The sequence below is a fragment of the Geotrypetes seraphini genome, chromosome 9 (genome assembly GCF_902459505.1).
Source record: "Geotrypetes seraphini chromosome 9, aGeoSer1.1, whole genome shotgun sequence".
Lineage (NCBI taxonomy): Eukaryota > Metazoa > Chordata > Amphibia > Gymnophiona > Dermophiidae > Geotrypetes > Geotrypetes seraphini.
In genome coordinates this window covers 38603534-38613369 of record NC_047092.1, presented here as the reverse complement: position 1 = coordinate 38613369, position 9836 = coordinate 38603534, and the positions used below count along the sequence as shown (strand labels likewise).

Here is a 9836-nt window from a genome sequence, read left to right as displayed (position 1 = left end):
AGTGGAGAGGGACAGATTCTTCAAACTTTTGAAAACTACAAGAACGAGAGGGAAAAGCTGAAAGGGGACAGATTCAAAACCAATGCTAGGAAGTTTTTCTTCATCCAACGGGTGGTGGACACCTGGAATGAGCTTCCAGAGGGCGTGATAGGACAGTGTGCGGTATTAGGATTCAAGAAGGGATTGGACAATTTTCTGAAGGAAAAGGGGATAGAGGGGTATAGATAGAGGACTACTACACAGATCCTGGACCTGTTGGGCCACTGCGCAAGCGGACTGCTGGGCGTGATGGACCTCTGGTCTGACCCAGCAGAGGCACTTCTTATGTTCTTATATGCTTTTACTTTGTTTGGACGTTTTTGTTACTTAACATTTGCCTTTCAAACTTGCAGGGGCTTATTTCCTAGGGTTACCAGATATCCGGATTTCCCCAGGTGTCCAGATGGCTTTTCAAAACACTGACACTTTGTCCGGGTTTTGAAAAGCCTCCTCAAATCGTGTCGGACAGGGAGGAAGTCCTCGCATGCGCGGATGCCACATGATGTCAAACGCATGCATGTGCAGACTTCCTCCCTCCCCGACAAAAGCAAGCAGCGGGGGGGGGGGGTGCAAGGGTGAGACTAGGGTATTACAGGGCAGGGATGGGTGGAACTGGGTGGGCATGGGAGCAGGTCTAGGGGGTCCCTATTCTTTCCACTTGTGTAACAAGTCAAAGGGGCTGATTCTGTAAGCGGCGCCTGCCACAGTGGATACCTTAGAAATGGGTGCCGGCCTCATGTCAGTCACGGCCAGGCGCTGCTTTCAGAATTGGGGATACTGGTGCCTAGCAAGGACCCTGGGCGCTGGAAATGTAGGCCAGGGTTTTACAGGCCTGCATTTCCAGCAACTAAGGTCCTGGCAGAATTATGGCTAATGTCGCCTAGTGACGCCAAAGGCTGACGCCCCCTAAACACACCCACTTTCAGACTTCAATGTTACTAGGTGATGCTAGGTGCCATGGACCTAGGTACCGGTCCTGGAGACCAAATAGTGTCGCTTAATTTTTTTTTTTTTTAACGAGGTTTCAATTGGTTTTTAATGATGTGACCAATTATCATGCCACTTAGAACCAATTAAAACCCTTAAGTTAGTCACCAATAGGCCCGATCTAGGAGCCTGCCAGTGACAAACTTACAGCGGCTTTTCAATAATCCGGCCTACCGGAGAAATTCTCTCTGTTAAACCCTCTATGCTATCCCGGAATCTTGTGCAAAAATTCTCACATTGTGCACACATTAAAAGCAGGCAGTGTACTCTCTGCTTACTTCAAACGCCTAAGTTACCTTATCAGCATATATTTTAATACACTTTACATGCGCTGATACCTGTACAGAATTCCTCATGCCTCGGTTTGTATAGCTGGCTTTCAATTCTCCTGTATGAGGCTGCTAATTTTCAGTGGCATTTAACCAGTAAGGCCTGAATTCTCTGACGCCAAGTTTTATAGGCGCTGGTAGGTACTCAAGCTCAGTAAAAAATGCCGTTTAAATGATGGTTTTTAACTGAGTTTCAAGGCACCTATCAGCGCCTAAAAAAAAATCAGCACTGGAATTATGCCTCTGTAGATGCTTTAGGCTTCCTAATGCCACTGTGAGCGTGGCTAATGCTGGAAGTGGTATTAGGCAGCCTAGAGCTATGTAGGTGTGATTTACGATAAAGATAAGTAGGCCTGGAAAACTCTGGCCTATATTTCCAGCCCCTATCTTTCCCGGAGGCATGATTCTTTATACTACGCTGTCATGTGATTGCCACATGATTGACAGCCGCTTTGTAGATGGTCACCGATATCGGTGCTGTATAGAGAATCTGGGCCTTAGTGTTGGTGAAAATAGCTGGATAGCACTAAACTAAAAAACAGCTGTTTAGGGGCATTCCAGGGGCAGATTCAGCAATTGGCCAGTTAAGTGCCAACATTCAGCACTTAACTGGCCAGATTGGCCACATAAATAGGCAAGTATAAAGAGTGTATTAATGAATGAGGCCTATCATGAAGTGGAAGACATTTTTAAGAAACAGGAAGTCAAAGCAAGAATTTACTAATGACTAGGGTTGCCAGATTTCCTCTTTGAAAAAAAGAGGATGCCTGGCCCCACCCCATTCTGCCTCTGACTCCGCCCCCACATGAACCTCCCCAAACTCGAAGGCTGCATTTGGAAGCCTTCGCGCATGCACAGACATCAACGCAGTGGCATCATGCAAATGCGCATATGACGTCATCACTGTGACGATCATGCATGCACAAAGGCTTCCAGACACGGCCTCCAAGCTCAGGACTTCCAAAACCCGGACAAACTCCTTCTGGGCACCTAGACAGTCCTCTAAAAAGAGGACATGTCCAGGTTTTCCTGAACACCTGGTAATCCTACTAATGACAGCTGCGTATAAAAGGCGCAAAGATATTGAGAAACAGCATTTCCTAAAACTTTAATTCTGTCTCCTTATATTGCTTTCTGGTGCCAGAGAAAACGCAGCAGAAGGCATTGTCAGAAAACATTAGCTTTGACCTAGTTTTCAAGTACCACAAAAAAAGACAAAGAAACAGAAATGAACAGAACCGGTAAATGCGAGAATATCAATTGCACCTTCACTGAATCAAGGACTCAGCCTTTTAAACAATAACAGCAATAAAATAAGGATGCATTTGCACTGTTATCATCAGCTGTAAAAGGTTGGTGAACTCGAACAGGTTGCACGACTGTCTGGATGCATTTGACTTTTCTCTGTGTTGCTTCCATGCCATTTGCTGCCGAGAGATCTAGCGAATACTTTATTTCTGACTGCCTCAGGAAGAGGGGACCTGCTCACCCTTGTACTGTGTTCATAACTTATTCAGCAGATATCTCATCACAAATGTCCTGCAAAGCCAGTTAGAACTGAGCGGTGATCTTTAACCGGGAGTCACAACTCCTTAGGCATCCTTGGCCAGGGTCAGTCATATTATTCGGATTCAAGTTTCAAGTTTTTATTAAAATTTGATACTGTCACTTATCCAACTTCTAAGTGAGATACAGATAAAATATAATGAGGAAAACAAAGTTCAGGATAAAAACGACAAAGATAATACAATTAAAAAGGAGCATAAAACAACTTAAGCAAATGGCGTGAATAATATTAAACCAATTGGACATCTTATATTACCTCATTATAGTAGGTCTTTGATTGTGAGTCAGTTTTTGTTTATTATCGTACACATCTAGGGAAGGGGGGAGGGGGGTTATTCATGTCCTAAATTGATCTTTGAATATTTACACTGGGGGTGGGTGGGCAGATGGGAGGTTATTATTAATTTTGAATAGGGTAAGGTTTTCAGGAAAATCTATGTTTCTATCTTTTATTGAATAATTATTGGGTGGGAGAAAATGGTTGGTTATGCATATTTGTAAGTTGAATGTGCTTTTATTGACTTATTATATGTGATATATTTATGTATCGCACTACTGAGATTTGGAAAATCAATAAAGAATTTTTTTTTTTTTTTTAAATTGGACTATACTAACATGAAACAAAAGGAAGATGGGGAGGAAATTCAATAACAGCGGGATCTGGACATGTCCGCAGTTGCCCTATAACCCAACTCCTTGATTCCCCCCCCCCCCTTTCCCCATACCCCCTGTATTACTCCAATAACACTCAGACAACCCTTGTTGGTAATTAACCGCAGCTCAATTTATTAATTATAACAATTAGCATAATATAATTCAAATATACATAATAACATTATAACATTATAACATTAGTTCACCTGAACTCCCAGAGCTCCTCCCGAGCTACCCATAAACTTTAGTGCCCTCGACCCTGCCACCACAGCAAGGGTCAGAGGGGTGGCATGGCCCTCATGCCCCATTGTCAGGTCACCTGACCCACCAGGCACGGCACCCCGCCGGCCCACCGCTCATCACCGGATGAGCCCCAATGACCCAGTAGCTCGGGAGATCCGCCCCCGAGCTACTCGCCACTAACGGAAAAATATGGGGGTGGGTGGGAGGGAAATTCGCCTCAGGAGGACCCACGACGGTTGAGTCCTCCACACCTCCCCCTTTTATCAAGTCACTCGCCCCCCCCCCCACCGCGCGCTCCCGTTTCCTCCAATCCCTTTGAATCCCCTACACTAACCCCCTCCAATCCTAAAGCCCCTCCACTATCGCCGCCCCTCCTACCGCCCCGGCCGATGGGCAACACGCAGGCCAGCCAGCCCCGTGTTATACTACGCCCATCGACACGGGGTCTCGGGCTACTCTTAACAGCGGGATCTGGACATGTCCGCAGTTGCCCTATAACCCAACTCCTTGATTCCCCCCCCCCCCTTTCCCCATACCCCCTGTATTACTCCAATAACACTCAGACAACCCTTGTTGGTAATTAACCGCAGCTCAATTTATTAATTATAACAATTAGCATAATATAATTCAAATATACATAATAACATTATAACATTATAACATTAGTTCACCTGAACTCCCAGAGCTCCTCCCGAGCTACCCATAAACTTTAGTGCCCTCGACCCTGCCACCACAGCAAGGGTCAGAGGGGTGGCATGGCCCTCATGCCCCATTGTCAGGTCACCTGACCCACCAGGCACGGCACCCCGCCGGCCCACCGCTCATCACCGGATGAGCCCCAATGACCCAGTAGCTCGGGAGATCCGCCACAGGCCTGTGATCCCACAGGCCACCCCCCAAGAAACCAAGCTACGGCTAACATAAACCCAGCACACTCTCGCAACACACTGCAAAGTCATCCAAAAGCAAGTCCCACCCCACATCAGACAAATGCACCTTATCCTTATGAAAGAGCCCCGCACAACCGACCTCAACCCACCCGTGCAAAATCTGCTGACCACCCCTGGACACAACCCACTTGCCCATCTGCCGATTAAATTTGGCCAAACCTCGCGTCCAGCGTCGAGACGCCAAACACCGAGGCCGCGGAATAACATCCGACCAAACAACCCTCGTACTCGGGAACCAGTCAAAAAGAACCCTCAAGTCATCCTTAATGATGTTGAGCAACTGCCTAGCCGGCAATGCATCAACATCATTACCCCCTAAATGGAGGATCATCACGTCCGGACGACGAGGACAGGACCGCAAACGCGACAAAAACGGCAAAAGCTGATGCCACCGCATACCCCGTTGCCCCCACCAGGATACCCGGACGCCCAAATGTCCCAGCCCAAGATGTCGTCCTCCCGGGCGCAACAAGGCCCTCTCGCCGGCCCAGTGGATGAAGGAATGGCCAATGATCCACACCGCCGTACATTTCCGCTCGGCATCTGCAAAGCAAACAACAAAATTCAACAGACCAAAAAACAAGGACTCCACCCCTTATACCACAGAACAATCCCCAACTTACTAAGTCTCCCTTCTCCCCCCCTGCCCTCTGCCCAACTCAGCCGGTCTAATGTAAGAACGAAAGGCTCCTGAGGCCCAACGCCCCAACTGCCGGATACCGGCTTCCGGCATCCCAGCCGCACTAGCACTAGTGGCCGCACCTATCCGAAAAGAATGCGTGCCATAGTGACTAGGATCCTCCCCGCAACGGGCCAGCGCTAGGCGCAAGACCGCCAGAAACTGAAACCGGGACAGAGGCGCCCCATCCACATGAACGAACAAAATCGGGGACTCCCCCCTCCTCATCAACAAAAACTCTCGCAAACAAGACACCGGGCAAGAAATACAACCCTCAATCCCGTGGAGAACCAACCACTGACCTCGTCCCGCCTGATCTGTCTTGGAGCTAACCACATGAATCTCCACCCTGCTGTCACCTAACCGCACATGTTGCACACACAAACCGCGCCCCCTGGCCCTGTCAGCTGCACTCACCAACAACTCCCCCACTCTCAACGCACCGAAGAAAGCAAGGGAAAAGGTCGCCCGGAACATGCTAGCCTCGTAAGGAGAGTGGGCCAAATCCGGCAAGACTGCCAACAACCGTACCAACAGGGCATGCCGAATAGGTAAACGAGTATCCGGTCTACAAGGCACCACTCTCCCCAACGCTCGAAGCAGGCGACGGACCAGGAAACCCGACGCGGGACAAGACCAACCCAACGCCCGACAGAAGAAGGCAAACCCAGCCAAACGCCCTTGAACCACCCGCCGTGACAACTGGGACCTGTAGGAATCCAACACGAAATCCTCTAGCAAGGATTCGGCCACGTCCCCAGGTGCCCAGCCCCTGCTGAACAGAAAAGTAGCCACCAAACGGAATCCCGCTAAATAATGCGACCAGGTAGCCGGCGCTACCGACAGGCGGAGCATGTCCCACACTCCTTCTCGACCAGGCTCCACAAATGCGCCGGCATCGAAGCACCTTCTTCGTGAGCCCCGGGCGCCAGCCGACGAAACTGCGAGAAATGGAAACGAGAAAGAGCGTCAGCAATGCCATTGTGCAAGCCAGGGACATGTCGTGCTCTAAGGAACAAATTAAGACGCAGACAACGTAAAACCAAGGCCCGCACCAACCCATTCACCGCTAGACAACGCGCCACCTGTCTATTAACCACCTCCACCACACCCATGTTATCGCACCAGAACACCACCCTCCTATCCCGCAATCTATCCGCCCATAAGTCACAGGCCACAATGAAAGGAAACAATTCCAGGAGCGTAATATTTCTCGTAATACTCTTCTCCACCCAAGCCTGTGGCCAGCGCTCCGCGCACCACGCCCCCTGACAGTACAGTCCAAAGCCAACACCACCAGCCGCATCCGAGAACAGCTCTAAGTCACAGTTAGACACCTCGGGTGCCTGCATAGGTAAGTAGCCATTAAAATCGCGTAAAAAACAAGCCCACATACGCAGATCCGCTCGGACTCCCGCCGACAGCCGCAAAAAATGTCTCTTATCTTTAACCCCCGCCGTGGAAGCCGCTAATCTACGCGAAAAGGCCCGCCCCATGGGCAAAACCCGACAGGCAAAATTAAGAGAGCCTATCAAGGACTGAACTACCTGCAAGGTAGATTTACGCGCCGACAAAACCTGCTCGATCAGACCGAGCAGCTGTCTGACTTTGCCTACCGGGAGACGAGTTACCAAATTCTCCGTATCCAACTCGATTCCGAGGAACACCAAAGACGACACCGGACCCTCAGACTTGTCCTGCGCCAAAGGTATCCCAAACTCCACAGCCATGGACTCAAAGGCACCCTTCAGACGCGAACAGTCATCTGAATCTGCCGGTCCAATGAACAGAAAATCATCGAGATAGTGAACGACCGCATCCAACCCAGCCCGCTGAACCACCACCCAGTGGAGGAAGGAGCTGAACATCTCAAAATAGGAACACGAGATAGAACATCCCATAGGCAAACAACGATCGTAGAAATAAGCACCGTCAAAGCGAAAACCTAACAACGGATAAGACTGCGGATGAACAGGCAACAGGCGGAAAGCAGATTCAATATCCACCTTGGCTAACAAAGCACCGCGGCCCGCCCTAAGAATGAGCCTCAAGGCACAATCAACGGAAGAATAACGAACCGTGCAAAGATCCCTCGGAATCCCATCGTTCACAGAAGACCCGACAGGCCGGGATAAATTGTGAATGAGCCGGAACTTGCCGGGTTCCTTTTTAGGAATCACCGCCAGAGGAGACACCATCATAACCGGAAAAGGCCGCTCCCGAAAAGGACCCGCAATCCGGCCCAGCCGCAATTCCTCCTCCAATTTGCGACGGACCACATCACTCAAATGAGTAACCGAGGATGAATTACGCGCCCGAACCCCCAACAACTCCCCCCGAAATGGAATCTCAAAGCCCACAGAAAACCCCCGCTCCAACATAAGAGCAACACGAACCGGCCTATAACCGCGAAGCCAAGGGAGCAACATGCTAACCAAAACCGGAGTAGGAACCGCACTCGACCCACCCCTACTCAACCCACCTCTACTTGCCAACCCCCGGAGGACCCCCCGCTGGCTTCTTAGGGCACTTAAGGAGGGGATGCGGCTGCCCACATTGCGAGCAGGCATGTCGAAATCTACAGTCTGGGAAGGAACAGCTAGATTTATTGAATCTCCAACACACATCGCTGAGTCCCCCTCCGCCACCCCCCCCTCCCATCCCGGGCCGAAAGGGCCGCCCACCGCCCGGAGTAACTGCCGACGCACGACCCACCCCCGCAGGGGGCCCCCCAGCCTTTGAAGACATATGGGTGAGCCACAGATTCACATCCTGCGTGCCCCACGACATATGCGTGTTCTCTTCCATCTTATCCCTGAACGCCTCGTCGTAGTTCAACCACGTCCAGCCCCCAAATCGCTGATACGCATCAAGCACCGACTCAGCGTACGCTAACAATAAACCATAATCCTCGGGACGGTACCTCCCCCAAACACTGGCCAGCCGCATGAAGGCTCGTATCCAGTTAAGGATGGACCGCGGGACAGGCAAAGGTTTAACTGCACTCCCCGCTCGTTTAGATTTTTTCCTACTACGCCGATGTGCCCTGCCTTCCAAGAGACGAAAAATGTCAATACAGTCACGGCGCCGAATCTTGCGCCGTAAATCGCGCGGCACTCGCTCCCACAATTCCGTCAAAGCGACCAACGCGGGCACCCCTCTACCCTCCCCTTGGTGCACCCCTCCCCCCGTCCCCACTGGACCTCCCTCCTTAACCGGCCCAGCCCGAGGGGAAGAAGACGCCGATGAGGAAGACGAGGACGAAGAGGAAGACCGGCTCGAAGAGGACGAATCCCTTCTGCGCCGCCGCTTCCCCTTACCCTTCCTACCCCCAGGTTTTACCCCAGAATCCCCAGCAGGCGCAATAGTACCTGACGTGGAAGGTCCAGCCTCAGCCAAGGAGAGGCCACTAGCAGCAGCCTCAGCAGACGCCACCGGACGTTGCTCCTCCACAGTGACGCCACGGCCAGCAACCACCACTCCCGACACGGGACCAGCGACGCCTCCGTCAACAGCCGCTGCCTCCGATGCTGATGACACCGATGCTCCCACGCCGCGCTGTCTATCAGGGACGCCATCCACGCTGCCAAGAAAGGGACCCGGAGCAGCTCCCGCCGCACTCCACTGGTGTTCCGGAACCATTGATGGACTCTGCGAAAAGAAACCACAGCCAGAAACAGAGCCCGGAACGCCACCCCCCGGCATACCCCAACCAGGACCTCCCACACCAAAAGGTAAGGGGCCACCCAACCAACCAGGATTCACACCACCCCCCCAGGACGGGGGGAAAACACCTGAACCCCAACCTTGCTGCCCGGAACACCAAGGAATCATGCCATAGGGAGACCCCCAGGGACCCATGTGACCCCCACCCCAACCACCAGACCCCCAACCAGTAGAAGGCTGAGGAGAGGGTTGAGACTGTCCCCTGTCCCCCTGAGATAACCTATCCGCCCCCAACCCCGGTGTAGTATGCAATATTTCTGCGCTAGGCGCAGACACTGCCCCCAGCAACCCCGGCTGCACCAACCCTGTGGGAGGGGCTGACCCGACACCATGCATCTCCACCACCGACTCCTGAGCAAAGCCAGGAGCCGCCCCGCTGCGGTCCACAGGCCGAGCAGGCGCCTGCCTGCCCGACTTCGACTTTCCCAGGCATTTTTTGGGCCCAGCACCCTTCGCCGTCGCAACGCGCTCAGGCTTCTCTGACCCCGAAGCCCGCCCACTCCCTGCCGAGCAAGCCAAAGCGATCACCGAAAGAGCCGCAGATTTTGAGCGTCGCTTCGGCCTGCTCCGGTCTTGCTCACCCACGACACCCACCTGCTCCTCCGGGTCCTCCACCAGCGAGTCCCCCGCCCGAAAAGAAATTTCCGCCTCGTCGCGCTCCCG

The 9836-nt window shown here is 52.0% G+C and overlaps 1 protein-coding gene across 1 annotated transcript; it reads right to left on the bottom strand.

Annotated features, from left to right (window-relative positions):
- Positions 1–5076: 5076 nt before the first annotated feature.
- Positions 5077–9266, bottom strand: LOC117366896. The gene is made up of 3 exons (XM_033958873.1): positions 8819–9266; positions 6040–6388; positions 5077–5311 (listed from the first exon to the last, which is right to left on the bottom strand). Exons 1-3 carry the CDS (start codon positions 9150–9152, stop codon positions 5077–5079), a joined length of 918 nt encoding a protein of 305 aa, XP_033814764.1. The 5' UTR covers positions 9153–9266.
- Between the last annotated feature and the right edge of the window lie 570 nt (positions 9267–9836).